The sequence below is a fragment of the Oryctolagus cuniculus genome, chromosome 4 (genome assembly GCF_051225735.1).
Source record: "Oryctolagus cuniculus isolate XC-2025 breed Fujian yellow rabbit chromosome 4, ASM5122573v1, whole genome shotgun sequence".
NCBI classification, from domain to species: Eukaryota; Metazoa; Chordata; class Mammalia; order Lagomorpha; family Leporidae; genus Oryctolagus; species Oryctolagus cuniculus.
Genome location: NC_142870.1, coordinates 145,238,446 through 145,265,096, shown reverse-complemented (window position 1 = coordinate 145,265,096; position 26,651 = coordinate 145,238,446). Strand labels below are relative to the sequence as shown.

At 39.7% G+C, this 26,651-nt stretch overlaps 1 protein-coding gene and 1 non-coding gene across 7 annotated transcripts in view; both read right to left on the bottom strand.

Moving 5' to 3' along the window:
* Positions 1–1,494: 1,494 nt before the first annotated feature.
* The window catches only part of STAG1 (STAG1 cohesin complex component), a 381,935-nt gene continuing 356,778 nt past the window's right edge, over positions 1,495–26,651 (bottom strand). For all 6 annotated transcript variants that reach the window (XM_002716398.5, XM_070072783.1, XM_070072784.1 and 3 more), the window contains 9 exons: positions 24,728–24,829; positions 20,406–20,554; positions 19,909–20,037; positions 12,218–12,423; positions 9,607–9,781; positions 7,474–7,584; positions 6,386–6,500; positions 3,608–3,688; positions 1,495–3,523 (listed from right to left, as the gene is read on the bottom strand). In XM_002716398.5, the coding sequence (XP_002716444.1) occupies positions 3,500–3,523; positions 3,608–3,688; positions 6,386–6,500; positions 7,474–7,584; positions 9,607–9,781; positions 12,218–12,423; positions 19,909–20,037; positions 20,406–20,554; positions 24,728–24,829 (1,092 nt within the window). In that variant the 3' untranslated portion in view covers positions 1,495–3,499. The remainder of the gene's footprint in view (positions 3,524–3,607; positions 3,689–6,385; positions 6,501–7,473; positions 7,585–9,606; positions 9,782–12,217; positions 12,424–19,908; positions 20,038–20,405; positions 20,555–24,727; positions 24,830–26,651) is intronic.
* On the bottom strand, positions 20,803–20,864 carry LOC127483059 (U7 small nuclear RNA). The gene has a single exon (XR_007909028.1). It is a non-coding gene; the product is annotated as a U7 small nuclear RNA (small nuclear RNA).

Sequence of the window (26,651 nt, the reverse complement as noted above, 5' to 3'; positions counted from 1 at the left end):
GGTCCTGATATAAGAGTGGAGGTGAGAGAAGTGGTAGTCTATTCAAAGACCCTAGAGAGGTCACTAAATTTAGAAAACTTTCCTACCTCATATATGAATCTGCTACACAGCAGTGCAAACAAATGATCAGCCATCATTTTGCCACCAAGCAGCATTCCAGTGCCTTTTAGAAACCACTTGTGTTGTGAAAGATTCTTCTAGCTTCTCTTTTGACCATGTCTTGGTTTCCCCAGCCCAGTTCTCTTCCTCTGGAGCCACTGGTGCTCTTCTGTGGTGCTGATGCTTAAGTTGTAAGCCTGTAAAGGACACTCACACATGAGTTAACCACTCTTGATGGAGTCAGTGTACCAGCTGAGACTTCACCTGATTGACAGATGAGGAGCTATGGCTTTATTCTTTTAGCAGGAACTATTGGTTCTCAGGCTCTGTGCTTCTCATGTCAGCATGAGAGCCTTACCATTCCAAGCAAGAGCTATGGCCACTTGATGTGCAGAGGATCTGTGTCTTATGTGGAATCCACATGGTACATCCCAGTAGCATCCTCAGTGAGGTTCTGACCTGTTGTCTTGGATGGTGAAAACACCTCCTCAGTGTCCTTGCAAGCAGAAAGATGCTCTTAAAATGTGGTACCTGATGGAGACCCCTCCACAGAGGAAAGCAAACTTCAAGCGCACAACCCGAATCTTAGAGGTCTGGCATGAAAAGCTGGAGCAGGCACCACATCTGTTTCTGATGAGCACATGATTCCTGACTGATGGACTCTTCTTCTGGGAGCAGAACAAAATGGAGTCATAGTCCAGTCATGGCTGAGAAATCTGTGAGCCTGCCCCAAACCAAAGTCACACTGGGAGAGCACTGGTCTAATAAGCTTGCAGCCTTTAAGATGAGCTGTCACAGACCCATTCTCATCACCTCCTCTTGGCTGTTCCCCTCTTGCTGATTTATCTCCCATAACTCTGCCTTTTCGGTGTAGGCCACTTTGGCCACATAATGAACGCAGCCCAAAGGACATGGGAAGGCCCATGAAGTGTGTAGGGTGTGACTTTAAATAGTCAGGGGTACCTGGTAACAATGGCAAGAAAAACCCCCATTTTTGGTAGCTATGCAAAATCTAGGTAGTCTGCAGAGGGTCACTGCTGGGAACAAACCAGGCCCAAGCCCACTGTCGACCTCAGGCAGAGGAAGGAAGGACTCAGTCGACAAATGTCCTCTGAGTGCTTCATCTAAAACTTAAGAGACTCCCTATGAAACTACAGATAATTTGGACTACTCACTGTCATTCTGTCCAGTGAAGGCCAAGGAATCAAAGAAAACTAGTGAGCTAGTCCTCAATGTTTTTTTCTTAAAAAACAAAATGAAAAACAAGAATACCTCACTAATATGTTAATCTTGCCATCATTTAACAAATTATCTGAAAGAGCAAACCTCTCTCAAGAGGACAGAAATAGTCTCTTTAGAGCTTTACCTAGAACAATAGGATGACTACCACAAGCCTGATTTTGAATAGTTTATTAAAGGAAAGGTGAAGCATCAGTTTCAAATTGTACAAAAGGAAAAAAAAACCTCATATTGCAAATGTACAATTTACAGAATTACTAGCAAAACCAATCAAGGAGACACTGAAAATACAAAAATCTGATTGACTTCAAACTGAACTGGAAACCCATTGGAGTAGATATTAAGCCTTTTTTGTTCTTGTTGCATGGTGGTCTGTATTTCTAAGCACTGGTTTTCCACACAAGACTGTCAAAGGGTCAGTCTATAGGTACCATGGCACCTCGTGGCTTGCTCCCTGGCCAGAACCACAGGCAAACAGGGCCGGAGTGGACAGTCCAGTCATTCCTGTTGTTTTACTTACAGTAATGAAGTCCACATTTTTGGGAAAAAGTGAGACCCCCCTGCTCCCCTAACTGGATCCTAGGAATTGCTGAATTAGCAGATAAAACATTTTTGGTGACCAAGTTTTTTCAGAACTGTACAAATTTTGAGAAAAATCTGTTTTGTATCTGTTTACTAAAAGGATGAATAAAATCATCTGTTTGCTTTCCCACATGAAAGATAGTCACTGATGCACAGAATTTTAAAAAATGCTTTTCATTTTTGGTAAAAAGGCAAAGCCTCATGATTCTGTTTGCAGTTACTTTAAAAACCAGCCCAGAAACAGCTGTGGGTGGACTGCTTTGGAAATTCTGAGGCTTACCTTTAAAAAAATGGGAAAAGAAGAAACTAAGTGGGCTTTTAAAAACTACGGCAGCAAGTCAATAGTCTAAGCAGAATGAATTGCTAAACCACTGAAGACTGTCCTGAAGATTCATAATTTCTTTCCCCAAAGAGTTATTCTTAATATGCACATTTAACACTGAAGTGTAGCTGTATTTTAAGGTAAGCTTGGGAACTTTACCTTCTAAGCACAGACTTCTATGCAGCACATATTTCTATAAGTGATAAACTTAATTCACAAAATTAGCGCATAAGGGTATTAAATGCATGGGAAGTAGACACAGTTATGTTACACTTAATTACTTTTGAATGGCAAAGGATTTTTTCATGATTACCTTTGTAAGAAAACAGAAGTCTGTATAACTTGAATTTGGCAGGACATGAAATAGGTGGTAAAAACAGCAAACTGATAACTTGAGAACCATTTTTGTTTTACTGAGAATACTTTATTTGCTGGTAGAAGTTGCTAAAAATGCACAGAACAAATACCAATAGAAAATGCACTGTATTTGAATCTCCCTATTCTATATAAAATGAACAGTGTACAGCATCTGTTGGAAAATGGCTGCATGGACATTTCTTATTTTATGCCCACTTATAAATAAAAATAAACCTTTTTATTCAAGAGTATATAAAATCTGGGAATTCATATCCATATCCAGAGGGTGTGTGGTTTTTGGCAGATATGCACTACATCAGAATCTCATCTCAGCTTGTCAATGTTCTGTTCCTCCATATTCTCTGTTCCACAAGGTCAACCAAATCCAGTGAGCTCCAAAACACTCTTCATCAGTTATGATGAGTTGCTTACTCATAGGTTTAATAAAAATGGTTAGCTTTTAAAACATAAAAAGGCAAAATGTTAAAACAGTTTTTAAATTGTACAACAGGAAAATAAAGTTAAAAATATTTTTTTTACTCAATGCTGAGTTTTCATAAAACAGGTGTATAACAGTGTATTATCTTGACAGCTGTTTTAAAAATTTAAAATTTCTTCCTCCCTCCAGAAAAACACACACATCTGTATTGGGATCAGTCCAATATTAGGACACAAATGATTTTTCAGGTCAGTCTTTCTGAGGTGACATTCACCAACATTCCCTTGGGTAATTTACATGCTCCTCTTCTCTGTCACTGCAAAAAGGATTGACCTTAATCATTTGATTAAAAAACAAATCAGATCACATCAAAAGTGTTTTTTCCCCATACAAGCTATCACAGTATATAGGCCTCTAGCTCTAAATAATAGAGTTCCAGATTTGTAAATTTTCTTCAGACTTCAGAACATAGGCATTCCAAATCCCTAGAAAAATGAGAAACACAATTATTAATTTCATGCATAAGCAGGATACAGAAACCATTAAAAAGAGCAGTTATGAACATTTACTGAATCGTCTTCTATGATAGCTGCGGAGTCAAAGAAGTCTGGCCTCAGTTCAGCTCGCTCTCGCCGGTTTCTTGATGGGGGCTAAAAAGAGAAATCAGTTACTTTTTTTTTTCAGAGATCCTTAAAGCAATGTATTATCGATCAGCTAATATTTCTGACAGTATTATAAATATACAGAACTAAGGGTCAGTTTTAAAAGGAAAAAGAGAATCTGGCTTTTTAATGAAGCATAGATATTTTTTTAGAATACCTCAAATATTTTTGACTTTTCTCATGCATAGAAAAAAAGGGATTTCAAGTTCTAAAGAATAAGCTGAACATGTAAATACACACAAATGTTTTGTGCTTATACACACAGAGCATTCAAATCATAAGACAATAACAAAATTGATCAATACTAGATGGTAAATCTTGGTGAATTCCCCAAGGCAGATGGTAAATCTTGGTGAATTCCCCAAGGCAGATGGATGGAAAAGTGGGGGGGTGGGAGGGTGGGACAGGAGACAGGAGTTATAGATCAGACTAGCATGATATCATTTGTATTTCTTACAAAATATTTATTGGAAATTCAAAACATATAAAGCAAAATGTTATAAGCTGTATTATATACTCCCTATGTTGAAGTCCTAACTTCCAGTACCTGGAGAGAGGGCTCTTAACGAGAAAATTAAAGTAAAATTAGTTCACATGGGTGGGCCCTAATCAACTATGACTGATGTCTTTACTGGATGAGACACACATACAGGAAAACCCATATGAAGACAAAGGAAGGCAACCATCTACACACCAAGGAGGGAGACCTAACAATGAAGTCAACCCTGACACCTTCATTTAGGAAAGAATTGTGAGAAAACTTGTTAAAGCTACCCAGTCTGATGGTAGCCTTAGCAAACTAATACACAGAAAAAGGAGTATGATGAACTTCCATGTACCCATTCATTCATACATCTGTCAAACATTTAGCCAATCTTGTTTCATTAAGTCTCATCATTGTTTTTCTCTTTCCTGTGTCATTTCACCTATAAATAATTCAATATTATCGATCAGTGATGGAAACTTTTTACATTTTATCTACTTGAGAGGGAGAAGAGGGACAGAGAGAGAGATAAGAGATAAGAAAGACAGGGTACTCCTGTCTGCTAGTTCACTCCTCAGTGGCCACAACAGTTCCTGGCCAGTACTGAGGCCAGGAGTTGGGAACCTAATCCAAATTTCCCAAACAAGTGGCAGGAATCCAGTTACTTAAGCCATCACTGTTGCCTTCCAGAGTGCATTTTAGCAGGAAGCCATGTCAGTTTGCTGGAGCTGAGTTTGGTACCTAAGTATTCCAATGTGTAATACAGATTGCTTCACCACTAGGCTAAATGCCTGGCTCAGATAAAAATTGATTAAAAAAAAAAAAAAAAAAAAAGACCATTGGGGTAAGCATTTGATCTAACCATTAAAATGCCATTCGGGATGTTCACATTCCACATGGGAATGCCTGGGTTCAAATCCTGACTCCACTTGATTCTAGCCCCCTGCTAATGTACACTGTTGCAGGTAGCAGGTAATGGCTCAAGGAGTTGGGTCCATGCCATCAACATGGGAGACCCTGATTGAGTTCTGGGCTCCTGACTTTGACCTGCCCAGCCCCTGCTATTTTGGGCATTTGGAGAGTGAACCAGTGGATAGAAGATCTGTCTCCTGAATAAAAATTTAAAAAATCTTAGGGCCAGTGCTGTGGCACAGGAGGTTAACGCCCTGGCCTGAAGCTCCGGCACCCCATATGGGCGCCGGTTCAGGGCTCAGCTGCTCCACTTCCTATCTAGCTCTCTGCTATGGCCTGAGAAAACAGTAGAAGAAGGCCCAAGTCCTTGGGCCCCTGTACCCACGTGGGAGACCCAGAAGAAGCTCCTGGCTCTTGGCTTCAGATCAGCGCAGCTTTGGCCATTGCAGCCAATTGGGGAGTGAATCAGTGGATGGAAGACCCCCCCCCCCCTCTCTCTACCTTTCTTCTCTCTGTGTAACTCTTTCAAATAAATAAATAAATCTTAAAAAAAATAACCTAAAAACAACCACTATATATTACTTTTCTTGAAAAAAAAAAAAAAAGTTTTTTTTGAGAGGCAGAGAGACAGAGGTTCCTCCTATCTTCTGGTTCACTCCCTAAATATTAGAAGTGGCCAGTGCTGGGCCTGAACCAGTATTCAGAAAAATCAATCCAAGTCTCTGATATGGTAGCTGGAATCCAATTACATGAACCATCATCTGCTGCCTTCCAGAGTCTGCACTGAAAAGAAGCTGGAATTGACAGTTAGAGCTAGGAACTGAACCCAGGCACTCCAATATGGGATGTGAGCATCTTAACCACTAGGCTAAATGCCCTCCTGAAAAAATAATTCCTATCACTCACACCTAGTCCACATTCAGATTTCTTTATCTTAAACATGTCTTATACCAAAAGGTGCCATATTCTGCATTTGGTTGTAAAGGGAGCAGAGTATATACTGTTAGACTCCAATTAAAAGTACACTATGCTGAAAGACAAAATTGGTGTGAGCTCTTTTTACACAAGATAAAAAGAAGAAAGTAACTTCTCTTATTCTGAGAATTCAAAATATGACCTCTTTGAAGGCAGTTTGAAAATCACATAAGCTAATCCTATTGTCCACTACTGGTCAATGTAACCTCCTCCTTACCACAGCCTTCCTTTAACAGGTTCTGAGAATAAGAGCATCATCTTACACAAATGCCTCATATACTTTAATGTAAGAAAAGTATAATAACTTTCTTTACCAGATCAATGACCATGGTGTCTTCAAATTCTTCATTCATATCTTCTAATTGGCTTCGAGATGACATCATCACATCTTCAAAGATGGGTTCAGCATCTTCCTCCATTAGACCTCGACTGGTAAGGAAAATATGTAGTTAGCTGTTTAGACTCATCCAATTTGGGCTCCTGGGACTTCCTTAATTAGTACTTTTAACCAATGAATGCATACCTTCTAATTATGATTTACGGGCTACATAAATTATGATACCGAACTCCAAGATAAGTAATCATTCCTTTGATTCAAAGATTTCATCTCAAATTATAATAAGTATAATTAAGTAACAATGGCAAATTCATGTGTGTGTATGTTAATATAAAATAACATGTATTTAGCTATGTGTCTGTGCTCAGAAATCTTTTTGGTACTATTATCCTTATATCACAAATGAGGAACTTGTTAGGTCTGGGATAGCTCGGGGTTCTGGCCTTTCATACCCCTAGAGAGGAGTGACAGAAAAAGGAGAGGGAGACCAACCTCAACAGAGACAGGTTGCTTTACTGGAAGCAAAGAGGTTGGTAACAGTCTGTTCTTGCAGAGACTGTGTGAGACTACACGAAGGGCACATTTGGGACTCAGGTTTTATCTGGTTAGGAGGGAATCTGCTGGGGGGTGGGTGTGTGGAGGGTATAGGAGGCAGCTGGTGGAAGAGTAGGGGGGCTCTTCCCTCTTATCTGTTTCACAGCTGCCCTGTGCAGCTGATCTGTTTTGCCATTTGCTTTGCGAGGAGTTAAGAAGGGTCTGGTTAGGCACCCAGGATCTAGACAAAAGAAGTGGGGCAGGGATGGGGGAAGAGGAAGAAAGGGAAGAGGGGAAAGGTGCAACAAGTCCTTTAGAACCTGAGGTACAGTTGTTTTAGAGCTTGCCTGAGGCCATGTAGCTAGCTGGCAGTGGCAGGGACTAGGACTCAAAATGCTGAAAGCCTCAGAATCATTCCCATCCTTTTCTGTGCATAATTACTATTTTAACTCCCGAGAGACTGAATGTTAGCGGTATCCTAGTCTTTTCACAAAATGACCAGCTTCACATAGTTATGTTCTTAACACTTACACGGCATGCCTTACTCCAGTTCTCACTTTCATGTAGTTCATTCCTGTTCTGTCCTTCCGATTTAAGTCTTCTAACTTCGGCTGGCCTAACCAAGAGATCTGCATCTGAGGACTAAGAGAGGGTATTATTATTCATTTTATGGTAGCAGATTAAGAATTTAGTGAATCAGTCTCATGCTAAAAGTTATAGTTGGCTGACTTAATCCCCAGCTGGGGAATTAGCTGGACTTATTCCAGTGCACTTGTGAAAAAGGCATAAAGTTGCTCAAAGAGACACCTAAGTAGCTAAGAAAAGCTGGCTGGGTTTAGTTGCTAAATGGTAAACCAGCAGTCTTATTCCCCAAGGTCTCTTGCCAAACGAGCGTGCTTTTCAGACCTCACTCTTGGGCTACTGCTGACCCCTCACAAGTAAACTGCCTGGGCAGTAAGCCATTGAGGATAGAAATGACACTTGTCTGAAAGCTGAAAGCTCTCCAGAGTTGAATAAGGAAAGGTTTACCACATTTTTTCTCAATCCCTACAAAGTCACATCCTTTTTTTTTGACAGGCAGAGTTAGACAGTGAGAAAGGTCTTCCTTCCGTTGGTTTCACACCCGCCCCCCCAAATGGCCAAAGTCAAATCTTTACTTGCACTCTATACTTATAAGCATGTGGAGACATGACTAAACATGCCTCTTGGAATTTTATGAGATGTGAAATTTAGTGATTTTTAACATATAAAATCGGTTGCATGATGTTCTAACTATCTACCCTTTTAACATATAGGGCTATTACCTTCATCAGACCAAACACCAAGAACAGGGAAAAAGACAGGTCTGGGCTTAAAAAGAGACTGAAAAATAGCAAGGTCATGAGGTAAGACAGGTTGCTCAAGCAAGGAGGGAACCCATCCTGTAGGAAGAGTAGGGATACTTGTGAGGTCTCCCATTTCTGATACTGGTCATAAGGAACACCACCTTCTACAAAACTCAGCAGCAGAAGATCACACAGTTATGCAATGGCTGACAATGATTATTCTCAACTCTGAAAGAAGGCAGATCCTTTAGCACAAAGATGTCTGATGAAAACCCAGGATCTGAATACTTCTAATACTGTGTGTATCCATTTTCAACACACTAAATCTGTTGAGTTTTAAGTGAGGATTCTCTTATCCATCAGAGTAATTCATAGCATTACCCTCTTCAAAGAAATGTTAAGTGAGGAGCTAGGAGAATTTCAAAGCTGGATGGAAAAACAATAAAAAATTAAGATTTTTATAGCACAACTCACCCCATGACCCCACCTTCTCTCTCTCTCTCTCTCTTTTTTTTTTTTTTTTTTTACAGGCAGAGTGGACAGTGAGAGAGAGACAGAGAGAAAGGTCTTCCTTTTGCTGTTGGTTCACCCTCCAATGGCCGCTGCGGCTGGCGCACTGTGGCCGGCGCACCGCGCTGATCTGAAGGCAGGAGCCAGGTACTTATCCTGGTCTCCCATGGGGTGCAGGGCCCAAGCACTTGGGCCATCCTCCACTGCACTCCCGAGTCACAGCAGAGAGCTGGCCTGGAAGAGGGGCAACCAGGACAGAATCCGGCGCCCTGACCGGGACTAGGACCTGGTATGCCGGCGCCGCTAGGTGGAGGATTAGCCTACTGAGCTGCGGCGCCGGCCCCCTACCTTCTCTATAATTACACAAACTTCATACTAGAAAACATTTTAATTGCCAGTTTGGGGAAAAGATTAAGACACTGATTCTCAGAGAGCACATGTCTTCAGAATTTGTCAGGTAATACAGTATTTGGTGGTGAGACTACTGACAAACTAGCAGAGGTTCCTGCAGGCTTTTTTGCCAAAAAGCAACTTGCATTATCTTCCTGGGTTTCTTTGCGAAGAAATAGTCCTGTCCAATGAATATGCAAACAGCAACTGAAATTAGCACTTAGTCAGATACCACACATAACGGCCTGTGACCTTTGAATCACTGACCTCCAAAACAGTATACGCAGACTCACACATCTTCTCATATAACTACCCTCTATTTGCGGCTTTGTTTTCTCACAAACTAACCAACAATATGCTCTGATGAACAGGTGTCTTAAATGGCTTTACTTTAACAGTTAAAGGTTTTATGCCAAGAAAACAAATTTCTACTACTTACTTGTGTAAGAAGTCTGGTTCAGAACCATGTTCAGACTCAGGTTCTTGAATCTGCTCTCCCATGGGCCGGCTATTCTCCCGCAGCACGGTAGATGTGAGCTGTGGTGCTGGCAGGGGGCCAGGAGTCTGGATCATGGTTTCCGTCCTGTTTAGCCATGTGTTGTCCAGACTCTCATCTGTAAAAATTCCAGTTAAACTCACAATATCACAGACAGAGTAGACTCTGGAGGCAGTTACAGCACAGACTTGAAGAGTAGGGCTTTGCTGTTGGACTGCCTACTTTGAATCCCAGTTCAACCACTCACTTGAATAACTTTGCATGAGTCATTAAACTTCCAAAGTTCAGTTTCCTCATATAAAACATGGGAATATCAGTGTCTACACTTACAGGTTGTAAAAATCCAATGAGGTGATATACATAACCATCAAATTTTAGCTATTCTCACATCATCCTCTCTTCAAAGCCCTTGTATTTCTGAGGATGCAATTTCCCTAGGAGGGGAAAATGGGGCCTTTTCCAAGCTTGCTTTGCTCAAGCTACAAACAGCTTATTTCCTGGAGCTCAGAGGGGCCCCAGGCAGCACTTAGGGTCTAGCTAGTTTTTACAGAGAAAGCAGCAAATTCCCTTGCACAACTGGACACTGGTCACCGGAGAGAGAACATGTGGAGATGGGCTGAGACACTAGCTGTTTTCATGTTCTCAGCCCTTCAGGGAAGCCTTCTCTGATCACCTCACCTAGTCCCCACTTACCATTCTCTTAACTTCTAGAGGAAATATGAGAGGATCTCACAAGTTCATGGAAAATGCACATTATCTTTTAATTCAATTTTAATATCAACTTTCTGAAGTTCACTTTTATAATCATTCTTACTTACTTAGAACTTATCTACATACTACCTGCATGAGCAGGTAATTTGTCATGTGCATGTTATTTCTGTAATTATGTGTAAAGATTGAGATTAAAGCATTATTTACATGCTTAAACCATTCTGCTAAAATATTTCATTAGCTGTGAAGTTTCTACATATAAAAATTCAAAACATTTTAAAAAGATTTATTTATTTGAATGGCAGAATGAGAGGGAGAGGGAGAGGGAGAAGATTCTGGCAGAGATGTGTGTTGTTAGGTTGCTCTTTTGCTATCTAGCATTCCATCTCTCTGTGTGTATTTCTCAGGTTTCCAATATTTTGTCAGACACATATATACCTTCTGAATTGTTTTTTCTGTCTCTGAAACTACCTACTCAATCTCTGCTCATTCCACTGATCTGAAGTTAACTGTTGAATCTCTTCCTAATCAACAGACATATTTAACATTTTCTATTCTTACCATTTTTCTTTCAACATTTAACTCAAAAATTTTATTCTGTGCCATATGTAAAGTTTCATGGTCAAAAGAGTTTAATTCTTAACCTAGTAAACTCACCTGCTGGCTTTCTACTTCATGTCATCTTTTTCTGAAAATCTTTCCAAAGTCATTAAAGATCTGTTTATTCTCTTTATGCTCCCAAAGCCTCCTGTTTGACCTATCAGAGATCTCACCACACTGAAACTTACATTGCCTGTTTCTCTTCTCTATCTCCCCATCTGCATATGAACACTTTCATTCATTCCCCTCTCCCCCTTTTTGGATTTTATTTATTTTATTTGAAAGGCATAGCTACAGAGAAAGAGAGAGAGAGACAGAGATCTTCCACTTGCTGGTTCACTCCCCAAATATCGACAATGGCCTGGTTGAAGCCAGGAGCTTCATCCAGGTGTTCCATGTGGGTGGCAGAAGCCCAAGTGCTTGGAGCATTTTCTGCTGTTTTCCTAGGTGTATTAGCATGGAGCTGGATTAGAAGGGGAATAGCCAGGACTTGAACTGGCGGCACCCATGGAAGATGCCAGTACCGCAGATGGTCGCTTAACCCACTGAGCCACAATATGGGCCCCTCATTAACTCCTAATCTGCAGCTCATAGCACAGTTCTAAGAAAAGTGCTTGGTAGAAACTCAATGAGTAACTTCAGAAAGAATTCACTCTTCTTGCATACTCTAACCCTTAAAAGATTCCTCAGTGAAAACATGCTTGAGATGTTCTCTTCATTTCAAACAGATGAAAACTCAGCTGCCTAAGGGTCCTAGGAATGCAATCTTTCATAGTTACTCTGTAAATTTAAAATGGACACAGAGAAAGTTTTTTTATAACTTAACAAATTAGGTTATCTGGTCCATATATGCTTCTTATTAATCTTGAAAATGGTAACACTGTTTCATTAGTGAATTATAAAAGGGGACTTCATAAAGTTTGGAAAAAATGGAATTAAAAGCTTTTAGTATATTTTTAAAGTCCATGCAGAATTTTTTCATAATAAGCATTTCCCATGAACTTTTTGATGACTCCTTGCATATGGTGATTGAAATTCTCCAAGTCTTGGGTCTTCTGTGTAAAATCTGAGTAACAGTGTTGAACTTTGTCTATTCCAACCATAATGCTCGAACATCTCCTTATATATCAAATATACAAAGAAATCATGCACCTCAACAGTACTATCTTGCATTAACAGATTGCCATTTATCTATCTCTATAAAATCAGAGAGTATTTGTTTCATGGGGTAAAGCAGACTTACCTTCCACTCGTTTTTTATGAAGTGGGGGTCGTCCTTTCTTATTCCTTACTGAGGAGGTTTTGCTGCTGCTACTTCCACTGTTCACTGACATTCTATCATCTTCACCACCAGTGACTAAGGAATTTCTATAGGAGATTAGTGGAAGCCAGACATCTTCCCTCCTTTCCATCATCTGCTCAGTAAGGAATTTCTCTAGATATGAATGACTAGAAACACAATAGAAAAAGCAGTGATTTTCACAGAAGCAGTTCATGCATCACTTATTTAATTTTTCTTAACCTGAGACTCTTCTTTTAGGTTCTAAAAATACCTAAAGACACACATTAAAATGTTCACAGTGGTCACCCTTGGAAAGGGAGGGATTAAGAATTTAAAATTTTGCTTCACATATTCCTAGGGCACTTTTAAACAAGAGAATGCAATACAAGTGTGTGTATGTGTGTGTGTACTCTTTCACATAGTTCTTCCCTTGCTTTTAAACATAAAAAAAAATCAGAAGCTTAATTTTACTAAAATATTAGTTTTACTTTTAAACTTTCAAAAATTCTTATTTATTTTATGTGAAAGAGAGAGAGAGAGAGAGAGAGAGAGAGAGAGAGAGAGAGAGAATCTCCACTATATGCTGGTTCATTCCCCAAATGCTTACAACAGCCAAGGGTGCGCCAGGCTGAAGTGAGTCAGGAACACAATCCATGTGGTGGCAGAGACTCAAATACTGGAACCATCACCTGCTGCCTCCCAGGGAATGCATTAGCAGGACGATGGAATGGAGAATGGAGCCTGGACTTGAACCCAAACATTCTGATATGGGACGTAGGTATTCCAAGCAGCCAACCAACCCACTCTCTCAGTTTTTTTTTTTTTTCCTTAAAGATTTGTTTTATTTATTTGAAAGACAGAGTTAGAGAGAGAGGTAAAGACAGAGAGAAAGGCCTTCCATCTGCTGGTTCACTCCCCAGATGACTGCAACAGCTGGAGCTGTGCTGATCTGAAGCCAGGAGCCAGGACTCAGGAGCTTCTTTGGGGTTTCCCACATGGGTGCAGGGGCCCAAGGACTTGGGCCATCTTCTACTGCTATCCCAGGCCATAGCAGAGAGCTGCATCAGAAGAAGAGCAGCTGGGACTAGTACTGGCACCCATATGGGATGCTGGTGCTTTAGGTCAGGGTGTTAATCTGCTGCGCCACAGCACCAGCCCCTCTCTGTTTTCTTTTAAAGTGCTCCAACCAGATAAAGATTTCTAGAATGGTAGATTGAGGAGGCTGGAAACCTCCTACCCAGAACACAGCTGTTCAACTGGTAAAAATGATAAAAGTAATTTAAAGCCTTTGCAAATTGTCCTAATGGCATACAGCACATGGAGAAAGATGATATTGACTCCTCTCTCTAGTTCTCAGATCAGGGATATCTTGAAAGGAAGGAGCACAGGCCAGTGCTGCAGATCAATAGACTAATCCTCTGCCTGCGGCGCCGGCACACCGGGTTCTAGTCCCGGTCGGGGCGTCGGATTCTGTCCCAGTTGCTCCTCTTCCAGTCCAGCTCTCTGCTGTGGCCCGGGAGTGCAATGGAGGATGGCCCAAGTCCTTGGGCCTGCGCCTGCATGGGAGACCAGGAGAACCACCTGGCTCCTGGCTTTGGATCAGTGTGGTGTGCCGGCCGCAGAGGCCATGGCGGGGGGGAGGGGGTGAGCCAACGGTAAAGGAAGACCTTTCTCTCTAGTCTCTCTCTCTCACTGTCCACTCTGCCTGTGGAGCATACCATTTTTCATCATCCCCTAGGCCTGTATTGTAGAAGCTGTATTCTGAGTAGCAGCTAGAAAGAATGAGGCACCATTTTCCTACCTAGTGCTGACCCATGGGATAGAAACTATCGCAGGCACAGTAGGCTAAGAACACTGGGGCCATGAATGCCCTACCTCAACTCCATCTGGAGGTACAAGCAAGAAACAGGGGTCAACCTGGTCCTTCTCAGCTTCAAGAGAAGGGGTGTTATTCTGGAGAAGAATGTTGTCCCATTTGTCTCTCTTTAATGGCATGAAAGTTAGAAGTTCTGACTATAGATTGAGGCAGACTACAAGGAAACTGCTCTGTAGTTTGGGGTTGGAGGTGGTGGGGACGGTGACTTTATTTAGCTGGAATAGAAGCAGAAAAGCTGGGCCAGTGCTGCGGTACAGCAGGTAAAGCCACCGCCTACCATGCCGGCATCCCATTTGGGCACCGGTTCTAGTCCCGGCTGCTCCACTTCTGATTTAGCTCTCTGCTGTGGCATGGGAAGGCAGTGGAAGATGGCCCAAGTCCTTAGGCTCTTGCACCTGTGTCCGGCTCAGCTTCAGATGTTGCGGCCAATTGGGGAGTGTACCAGCAGATGGAAGACTTCTCTCTCTCTCTCTGCCTCTCCTTCTCTCCGTATGTAACTCTGCCTTTCAAGTTAATAAATACATCTTTTAAAAAAAATGAAAAGCAAATGATGACTCAAAACAGTGCCTATAAAAGATATTAAAAAAAAAAAAAGCAGAGAAGCTAATGGTTCAACTCAAGCTGATATGGGATGTAGGTTTCCCAAGCACCGACTTAACTGCTGCATGAAAACACCTGCTCCCATGTGTATTCTTACATGAAAGATGGATATAATTTTACTTTTATTGCCTTACTTACATAATTACTGTGCTTTTTATTAAACTGATAAGAACAGGCCGGCGCCGCGGCTCACTAGGCTAATCCTCCGCCTAGCGGCGCCGGCACACCGGGTTCTAGTCCCGGTAGGGGCTCCGGATTCTGTCCCGGTTGCCCCTCTTCCAGGCCAGCCCTCTGCTGTGGCCAGGGAAGTGCAGTGGAGGATGGCCCAGGTGCTTGGGCCCTGCACCCCATGGGAGACCAGGAAAAGCACCTGGCTCCTGGCTCCTGCCATCGGATCAGCGCGGTGCGCCGGCCGCAGCGCGCCGGCCGCGGCGGCCATTGGAGGGTGAACCAACGGCAAAGGAAGACCTTTCTCTCTGTCTCTCTCTCTCACTGTCCACTCTGCCTGTCAAAAAAAAAAAAAAAAAAAAAAAAAAAAAAAAAAAAACTGATAAGAACAGATACTACACTTGATTTTAGTCCAAAGGCTGATAAAAGATTGTGTTTTTTATTGAAGTCAGAATCTTGTTGACTGGTTTCTATTCAGAGTTTATCCATTAAACAGATTTGGAACAGGTTAAAAAATAAACATTAAAAATGAAAAATCCTGAGAATTGGGAAAATTATACACATGCTAACCTGCACCCACTTAGAGGCAAACAGGTTAGAGAATGTGGTGGATCTGAGAACATTTCCCAAGCCACACAGAGTTCTATTAACAGGTAGGAAGCCTCACGGGCAAGAAGGCAGAATCCTTCACTTAAGCTCAATTCCTAACCTAACACTGGCTGAACAATAAGTTATTCTGACCTAGGGGCAACACTGAAGGAGCAGTGTTAAAAATAAAACTAGCCGGCGCCACGGCTCACTAGGCTAATCCTCCACCTAGCGGTGCCGGCACACCGGGTTCTAGTCCCGGTCGGGGTGCCGGATTCTGTCCCGGTTGCCCCTCTTCCAGGCCAGCTCTCTGCTGTGGCCAGGGAGTGCAGTGGAGGATGGCCCAAGTGCTTGGGCCCTGCACCCCATGGGAGACCAGGATAAGTACCTGGCTCCTGCCATCGGATCAGCGCGGTGCGCCAGCCGCAGCGGCCATTGGAGGGTGAACCAACAGCAAAGGAAGACCTTTCTCTCTGTCTCTCTCTCTCTCACTGTCCACTCTGTCAAAAAAAAAAAAAAAAAAAATTAAACTACTTGGTTCCCTGATTGTCTAGAAGATTATGCATACCAAGACTCCTCTCTCAGGAGCAATCAGACAGAGAGAGAGAGAGAGAGAGAGAGAGAGCGCACGAGCGAGCGCGCTCCAACCTGCTAGCTCCTGGTTTAAAATGTGGAACAAGTAAACACTTTGAATTATGATAGTAGCCTTTAAGTCACACACAATCCAACAGTCAAGGGTAAAAATTTAACTGGCTAAGGAGTGTTAAATACAACCCTGATCAAAAAGTGGTGTATGATGGTCTAGAGGAGACCTCTAGGTAGTCAAGCTAAATGTTAATAAAAAACAGGGGAAGAAAGATCTGAGCAGGGACATCAGAAGATGCACACGGCAGAAATTCACAGATTTCAGAGTTTGCTCATGCAAGTCGTTCAACAAATGGAGAAATAATTAACAATAATATCAACCATGAGGTGGGAAGGGAATCAGAATCAAGAATTCAATTATTTTGTAATATATTTTCAATATATTATCTGACATGTCCAGTTTTCAACAAAAAATTAAGATACAAAGAAAGCTGATATACAGATAGGGAAAAAAGCAATAGAACCTTGAGCAAACATTTCAAAGACATTATTATAAATGCATTCAAAGAACTAAAGAAAACCATACCAAAAGAATTAAAAGAAGTTGTGATAATATCCCTCATCAAATAGAGAATATGAATTAAAGACAAATGAACAAAATGAAATTTCTGCAGCTAGAAAGTACAATAATGGAAATTAAAAATGCATTATAGGGGGCTTAACAGAAGGTCTGAGTTGGCAAAAGAAATAATTTGCAAACTAGAAAATATATCAAGAAATTATGCAGAACGAAAGAAGAAGGAGAATGAAGAAAAAGGAACAGAATCTGAGAGGAATGTGGGACACCATTAAGTGCAATGACATGTAATGGGAATACTAAGAAATGAGAGAAGGGAGCACAAGAAAATTTAGAATAATGGCTAAAAATTTTCCACATTTGATCAAAAATATTAATTTGCACATCCACAAAGCTCAATAAACACCAAATAGGATAAATGCAGAGATTCACATCCAAACTCATCATAGGAAAAATGCTGAGAGCAAAGCTAACCATGCAAGAGTAACAGTAAAGTAAATCTTATGCAAAGGCAAATCAATAAAACCAAGAGCTGACTCCTCATCAGACCCAGTGAAGACCACAAGGCAGTAGGATGACAGTCAGAGTGCTAAAAGTAAAAACCTAGCAAACAAGGATCTCATGTACAGTAAAACTATTTCAACATTAAAGAAAACACACTTCCAGATGAATAAAAGACAATTACTTCCTACGGACCTGCCTTAAAAGAAACAGTAAAGGAATTTCTTCAAGCTAAAAGAGAATGACACCAAAGGGAACTGTGAATTTACACAAAGAGTGCCAAGAAAGGTAATTACACAGATTGTTATAAAAGACTACATAATTGCATATTTAACTTTTTTTTTAACTGATTAAAAAAAACTGTATAAAACAGTATGTTTACAGTACTGCTGTATTGTTGGACCAATAACATAGAAATGTAAATATCAATAATCACAAAAGAGGTAAGTGATAGAAAAGTTGTATTAGTAGGAAAATGAAACCACACAGTAATCTAAATGCACAAGAAGAAATTAAGAGAAACCAGAAGTGGAAGGCTAATATTACAAACTCTATAAATATATATATTTGCTTTCCTTTCTATTATTAGATTCTGTAAAAGACAAAGTTATGTCAAGTAATAACAATGTATTGGGGCTGGTGCTGTGGCATAGTGGGTAAAGCCACTGCCTGCAGCACCGGCATCCCAAATGGGCGCTGGTTTGAGTCCCGGCTGCTCCACTTCAGATCCAGCTTTCTTCTATGGCTTGGGAAAGAAGCAGAAGATGGCTCAAGTCCTTGGGCCCCTGCACCCGCATGGGAAGACTGGGAGGAAACTCCTTGCTCCTGGCTTCGGATTGGCGCAGCTCCAGCCATTGCAGCCAACTAGGGAGTGAACCATTGGATGGAAGACCTCTCTCTGTGTAACTTTTTTTTTTTTTTTTTTTTTTTGGACAGGCAGAGTGGACAGTGTGAGAGAGAGAGAGAGAGGCGCACCGCGCTGAAAGCAGGAGCCAGGTGCTTCTCCTGGTCTCCCATGGGGTGCAGGGCCCAAGCACTTGGGCCATCCTCCACTGCACTCCCTGGCCACAGCAGAGAGCTGGCCTGGAAGAGGGGCAACCGGGACAGAATCTGGCGCCCCGACTGGGACTAGAACCCGGTGTGCCGGCGCCGCAAGGCGGAGGATTAGCCTAGTGTGCCGTGGTGCCAGCCGGTAACTGACTTTCAAATAAATAAATTATCTTTAAAAAATCAATAATATAACAAATATAGATGATCACGTATAACAATAATAGCATCACAAAAATGAAAAGGAGGAAATGGAGTTATGTAAATAAAGTTTCTGTATTTCCTTAGAATTAAGTTAGAATAAATCTGAAATATGGGAAAGTGTAATTAAAAGGTAAGTTTATACTCTATTTTAATAATGGAACTAGGCAAAAGATTAACAAGAAAATAGAAGACCTGAAAAAATATTATAAACAAAGTTGCAAGCCAACTAGACTGAACAGACATAGATAATAGAATTCCAGCCAACAACAGAATATACATTCTTTGCGGACAGATCATGTTGGTCTATAAAACAAACCTCGTACATTCTAAAGGATTAAAATCACACCATGCATGATTTCTGACCACAATGAAGTCAGAAATCAGTAACAGAAGGAAAATTCAGAAATTCATGAATACGTGAAAATTAATATTTCTGAATAACCAACAGCTTAAAGAAGAAATAGAGTGAAATGAGAAGGCACTTCAAAATAAATGAAGCTTGAAAGGCAATATGACAAAACTTAGAGGTATTCAGCTAAAACGGAATTCAGAGAATATATAGCTATAAATGCTTATATTAAAAACTTTCCAAACCATTCTACTCCCACAGATATTCAACACCCATTGTTCTCTATCATATTATCCCATTTTAATACCTAAAACCTTTCATATTATCCCATTTTAATACCTAAAACCCTCGTGTCCCCTTGCATTAAGAACTTCCTAAGTTTTGAGGCAGGCATTTAGCCTCGGGTTAAGATACCACCTGTGACACCATTATCCTATATTGGAGTGCCTGGTTTCAGGTCCTGGCTCTGCCCTGACTCCCAACTTCCTGTTAATGTGTACCCTAGTAGGCAGCTGGTAATGGCTCTGGTTGAGTCCTTGTCACCCATATAAGATAAAAGACCCAGAGACTGAGTTCCTGGCTTCCTGTGTCAGGAATTATTTACAGTTCTTTGGGAGAGTGAACCACCAGATGGGAGTTGTCTGTCTCCTGCAAATAAATAAATTAAAAAGCAAAACTGGAACGTAAGTTTTAGAACAGTCCCCAACAATATTAGGGGCTTAATAAATACTTTCAACTAATGTGAAGTCAACATCTTTCCTTAGAACTATCACTTATATTCATAAGCATTAGTTATTTCTCTAAATTCCAATTTATTTACCATATTATTATAACTGATCCTCCTTACTATCAGTTTATAAAACTAAAATGAAATGAATATTAAAGGAAAGGGGAAAGAATTACACCATGGCTCAGCCAATGTTTGTATGTCTTTGAACTGCAGAGTAAGAAACTATTTTCTCCTGCTTAATTTCATCTTGCAGATTCCAAGGTAATGAAAGGTGAGCAGTGGAAACAGAAACTCTAGTTCCTAAAAGCAAACTATCAGAGCTGAAATTATCAGTAGTAATTATATCTAGAGGATTAAAGATTTTTCAAAAAAGAAAATTTCAACAGTGTCATTGCAAAAAACACTTCTTTTGCAACATGCAACTTACACAGTCTTTTTGTCCTGTCGAAGAAGCTTAGAAGAAAATTCACTTAATACTTCAAGAAAAGCCAGATTAGGAGGTGGATATTCTTGTCCTTTCTGATTTTGGTACTTAAAAGCAAACTCTATGCCATCCCTGAAGTAAAATAAAGCAGCATCTTATTTTCCAGATAGTTAATATAGTTAATACAGTTCTCTCAATGGGCTAAAATCACAAAAATATTTGGGAAGATAGTAAAATCAGCACTAAAGATAGTAACATCTGATAATGAACTGGTGGAATTTATTATATAGTCACATACATTTATAGTACAAAACTATAAGTTGGAATATTGGTTTAAGTAAATGTTTTTTAAATTAAAACTTAAAGGCTGAGAATCTCTAAAGTTCTTGTTAACTTGAAAATTCTATCATTTGTCACTTTAAAAATAGGGGAAAAAAGAGTTATTTCAGTTACAGTTCAGTAAACAAGATTCTATATAACAAAGAATTTATCTCACTCACTTGTGAAGTGTTGCAACTGCTTCTCGTGTCTTGATCTGGTCGAGTCCAAATGTAAGGGCAAAGCGACGTGCCAATTCTTTAATGCCACTGACATGGGCAGATGTCCTATCAAGGTTGGGACCCTGCTCTTGGACAAGTTCATTAAACAACTGTATAAAAAGAGAGGGAAAATACAGCTAAGAAATATTCTAAATATTTAAATATAATAAAGTTGTTTTTCAAATAGGTGATACAATTTAGAAATATAAACGCGTATGACGAAATGTGTTTGCTCCCTGAATTTTACTGTAGCATTCTTGTTCACTTACTTCAGGTCATCTATTACTAGTTTCTTGAGTTGACTTTTGTGCTAGTGGTGGAAATGCAGAGAGAAAATTGGTATATTTTTCCGTATGGGGTGGGCTTTCTGGTGAAAATAAAAAATCCTGCTAGACAAATTTGAAAACAGATGTAACATGGCTGTTTACATCTACTATATTCTGTTATTGTTTTACAAGAATGGTAATATATGAAATGCAGCATTCAGAACTTTACTATATCCTAGACAAGAATATTACGTTAAGAGATTATTTGGTATATGGAGCTATGATTTTTTTTTTTTTTTTGACAGGCAGAGTGGACAGTGAGAGAGAGAGAGAGAGAAAGGTCTTCCTTTTGCTGTTGGTTCACCCTCCAATGGCCGCTGCGGCTGGTGTGCCGCGTTGATCCGAAGGCAGGAGCCAGGTGCTTCTCCTGGTCTCCCATGGGGTGCAGGGCCCAACCACTTGGGCCATCCTCCACTGCCTTCCCAGGCCACAGCAGAGAGCTGGCCTGGAAGAGGGGCAACCGGGACAGAATCTGGCGCCCCGACCGGGACTAGAACCTGGTGTGCCGGCGCCGCTAGGCGGAGGATTAGCCTAGTGAACCGCGGCACCGGCCTGGATCTATGATTTTTTTCCCACCCATTACAAGATACACTAAAAAAAGTTCTTAAACTGGACAGTGGGGTTTTATCAATTACATATATTCTGTCAAAATAGCAACGACGACAAAACCTCAGAATACTAGATAATATAAAGGCAATTGTTTGACCACCAAATCTAGGGATTTTGATTATATCTACACATATTTCCTTTCCTCCTATTATCTGGAGTGAACTGTCCTGATTTCAATAAAAACATTTACCTACTCAGCAGTTTTGCTTCTGTGCTTACTGCTCTCTACTGCATCTACTTCTCTCCTGGAGGCATGCATCTTAAATATCCCCCTAACCTTCTTACCCCCATTTCCTCTGACATCTTAAATATCCCCCTAACCTTAACCCCATTTCCTCTGACGGCTATCAAACCATTTCTGATTCCCTTTACGCAAAGGTCCTGAGAAGTATTTTTTATATTTAATTTTTTTCATTTCCTTAGCTCTGAATTCAATTTAATCACATCATTGAAACAGCTCCTGTGTTGCACATTTTTAACATGTTGTCTATTTTTTCAGGTTTTTATAGCAATGGATGGGCTAGAAGTACTTACTGCACCATTAACAGAGGGAGCAGGTCCTCTAGATATTTAACTTTATTTGCAGATAATTGTTTATAAACTGTTAAAAATTTAAAAATGTTTTCACATACAGCTGCACACAACAGCTTTAAATTTTAAAGTTTACATTTAAAATGAGTATTTTTTTAAAGATTTATTAATTTATTTGAAAGATAGAGATAAAGAATCTTCTATCTGCTGGTTTACTTCCGAAATGGCTAGGGTTAGGCCAGGCCGAAACCAGGAGCCAGGAGCCACTTCTGGGTCTCCCATGTGGGTGCAGGGGTCCAAGTACTTGGGCCATTTTCCGCTTCTTTCCCAGGTGCATTAGCAGGGAGCTGGATCAGAAGTGGAGCTCTTGGGACTTGAACTGGTACCCATATGGGATAACCTTCTATGCCACAGCACAGGCTCTACAATAATGCATTTCATTGCAAACCATCAAAGGAAATTCAAAGTAAAAATCTGCCTTTCTCTCTTCTACCAAATACCACTCTTTTTTCTAAAGGTAATCAGTCTCAAGGGTCTAAAAGTTCTTTAGCCCAGTTTAGACACATTACATATAAAGTTTCTATTTTTAAATAAATGGTAGAATACTATGTATTCTGTTGAGAACTTGCTATTTTTCAAAAAGTTCATTATTAGTTTCTGGGGCTGGTGCTGTGGCGCAGTGGGTTAACGCCCTGGCCTGAAGCGCTGACATCCCATATGGGCGCCAGTTCGAGACCCAGTTGCTCCACTTCCTGTCAAGCTCTCTGCTATGGCCTGGGAAAGCAGTAGAAGATGGCCCAAGTCCTTGGGCCTCTGCACCTACATGGGAAGACTGGGAGGAAGCTCCTGGCTCCTGATCGGTGTAGTTCTGGCCGTTGAGGCCAACTCGGGAGTGAACCATTGGATGGAAGATCTCTCTCTCTTTCTCTCCCTCTCCTCTCTCTGTGTAACTCTGACTTTAAAATAAATAAATCTATGAAAAAATTATTAGTTTCTACACAGAATATGAGGATACTTGAAGAAATTCATAGAAAAATGGAAACAAGTTTCTTTTAGTGCAGAAAAGATTTTGAAATCGATATATAGCTTTTTCCATTAAAAAGGTCATGGAGGGGTGGGCATTTGGCATAGCAGTTAAAGACACTCTATGTAATGTTCCTATCCCATATCGGAGTTCCTGGGTTCAAGTTTACTCTAGATTCAGCTTCTACTCTAGATTCTAGCTTCCTGCTAACACATACCCTAGGTGACAGAATGTGATGGCTTCATCCAAATGAAAGACCCAGATTGAGTCTCTAGCTCCTGGCTTTGGCTTGGTTCAGCTCTGGCTATTGATGGGATTTCGGGAGTGAAAGAGTAGATGGGAGATTTCTGTCTCTGTCTTTCAAATAAATAAAAATAAACACAACAGTATTATTAAAAGAAAAAGTTCATGGAAATGCTTATTAGGGAAAAACTATACATGGATTTCAAAAATACTTTTGTACTAAGAGAAATCTTCTAATCTCACTTTTCCACAAACATTCTGAAGTACCTTCACATACATCTTTTTTTTTTTCATACATCTTAAATTTTGAAATGAACTGCATAATTACCTTCCAAAAAGGCAAGAGCAATTTCTTTCACATACTTAACATTCATTTATGCCATTTATTTCACATACTTAACATTCATTTAGTTTCTTTTTGTTTCAACTTCTATTTCATTACTTCTTAATAAAGCTGTTTCTTTTTCATGTTTATTGGTTTTTAAGATTCTGCCTTGAAGGATGGGACAGCTGGTGCAGTAATTAAGATGCTACCTGGGATGCCTGCATTCCATCTCAAAGCACTTTGACTTGCGTCCTGGTTCCTGTGCTTCCCATCCAGTTTCCTGCTAATACACCCCTTTGAAGGCAGCAGATGATAGCTCACGCACTTTAGAGTCCCTACCATTCACTTAGGAGACCCAGTTTGAGTTTTGGGTTCTGGGCTTAGGCCTGGTCCAGCTGGCTATTATTGGGGAGTATCTAGTGTATAGAAGATCTATGTCTGTCACTTTGTCTTTCAAATAAAGTAGACTAAAAAATATTCCTCCTCTATAAAACTGCCTTTTCAAAAATATCTCTTGCTCATTTTTCTGTGGGGTTTATTTATCTTTGCTATTGATTTGTAGGATTTGTTACGTATGCTTGGAAATATTTTCTCCTAATCTGTCATTTTTTAAAAAAATTTTTGTTAAGAATGCTGATTTGTATACAAGCCTAAATGTATATAAGATCATAAATTTTAAATTTGTGGCTTCTCTTAAAAGGCTTAAAAATATTTTATTAAAAATTTTAATTTTTAACCATTTGTATACAACCTAGTAGTTATCTTGGGTACATTAGGTAAGGCTATAACTTCTTCCAAATACACAGCCAACTGACTCATCACCATTTACTGAACAGTCCCCATCGTTTTCCCACTGATTTGTAATGAGACCTTTATAAACAATACATGCACATACATCTAGGTCCCCTGAAATCTCTACTTCAATTCACTAGGCATTTACTAGACATCTTATTTATATGATTTTTAATTTGGATACTAATGGCCCTCTTTTCTCATTAAATACTTTTTATATTTTTCTTTTTAAATTAAAAGATTAGATCACCTCAGGACTTTAACTATTTGTGGAACTATAGGATAATCTTCCAAAAGACATAAAATTTATATCTTTGTACCAGACTATATCCTCAGTAATGCACTGATAAAATGATCTAGTTTAAATAAGATAACACAAAAGCACAATTATCATTATTTCAATTCTTTGATTCCCTTTCTCCAAATTTCTTACCTGTTGCAAACTGAGAATAAGTGTTTTGGCACACTGAATTTTGTCAATCTGTCTGGTTTTACTCAGTGTTTCCTTAATAATATCACCGTAGTCATTGTAATACTGTAAGGAAAGGAAAGAAAAAATAGCTTTAAATGTACTGAAATTTCATGAGATAAAGAATGCATCTGTAAAAGAAAGGAGAGCACTGAAGTATTTAATTATCCTCTTCACAGTTTAATTTCATCATCATGGGAGCTAAATGATACTGTCTAAAATTAAAGTGCCTCATATTTGATATTTAAGATTATAAAGTAAATAACAATAATACTAAAATAAAACAAAAAAAAAAAACTAGAGGAGCCAGCATTGTGGCATAGTGGTTTAAGCGGCTACCCATGATGCCAACATTCTATATCAAAGCAACAGGGGGATACTAATTCTAGTCCCAGCTACTCCACTTCCAATCCAATTCTCTGCTAATGCAAACAGGAAAGCAATGGAAGATGGCTCAAGTACTCAGGCCCCTAATACCCACATGGGAAACCTGGATGGAGTTAAGGGGTCCTGGCATAGGCTTGGATCAGCCTGGGATGTTCCAGGAATTCGGGATGAAATAGTAAATGGAAGACATTTCTCTCTATCAAATCAATAAATACATCTTAAAAATTAAAATAATAAAATTAAAAATTGGAGATTCCAAAAGAGGTGGTTGTTGTAGGTGAGAAACTCCTCAATCTTCATAACATGATTCAACAGATACCATATAAAAAGTTACAAAGTGGAAACAGAACTTTGGTAGAAAATTCTCGAAGAACTAAAACCAAAGTAATTAAAACTGCTTACTTCCATGGAATGAGCCTAAATAGGGGGAAGGGCAAATTAGGGTAACAGATTTAACTTTTCATTTAATACTTCTGTGTACCATCTCACCCCCCTCACCAACATGTCTATATTTTACTATAATAATAGACATCTTCAACAGTGAATAGGAAACATTTAATTTCTTTGTAACTCAGTTCTTTTGATAAAAGATTTAAAGAATTTTTCAACTAATGTAACTGAGCAGGCAGATTTAAGATCAGATTTGAACTGATCAAATACAGAAGTGGAGGGAAAACTCACATACCATATATCAGAGTAGCAAATAACTATCAGAATACTCATCAAAATATATGAGCCTTTACTGAGCATAAGAATGTAAAAAAAATGCTAAGGATGGTACAAGTTTTGGGTAAGGCTCATTTTTTGAAACCAACATAATATTGTTAAGAGATGAAATCAGGAGGAAATGGAAATCAACACATTTTATCCTTCCCTACTTCATATAGCAAGGGAGGACTACTACATAAAAATAATAGGAAAAATGGTAAAATGGAACTGAGATGCAGCTTGACTGAAGAGCTAAAGACAACATCATATCATTCCAATGAATTAGCTTCCTAGGCTTGAATCATATTCTAGGAAAACTTGAAGAAATTATTGAAACATTTTTTGTGCTCTTTGCAGCAAGGTAAAAAAAATAGGAAATGTAATGGAGGATAGTTATAATCATAGATCTTATTTTCCAAAGGGAAAGAATGTCATACGGAGAATTAAACAAAACAACACAAATGCCTGGGCTCCACCCTACATATTCTCATTCAGAATGAATATGACTCAGGAACATGTAATTTGAAAACAGCTCCAGATGACTGATGTATAATGAGGTTAAGAAATAATTACCTAAACAATATGAGGCAGTTTCAAAAAGTTTGTAGAAAAAGGGAATTAAAATGTTGTGAAGCCCCCTCATGTATCAGTAAGCTTGGTATCTAACCTAAGCAAGAACACACAATATCTCATTAAAAGCAGTGCTTGTGAATACTTAGAAATGAAATGATCACCAAGAACAAGCATTCACCGAGGTTCAATGGGCAAATATGACAGTCTAACTGGATACCAA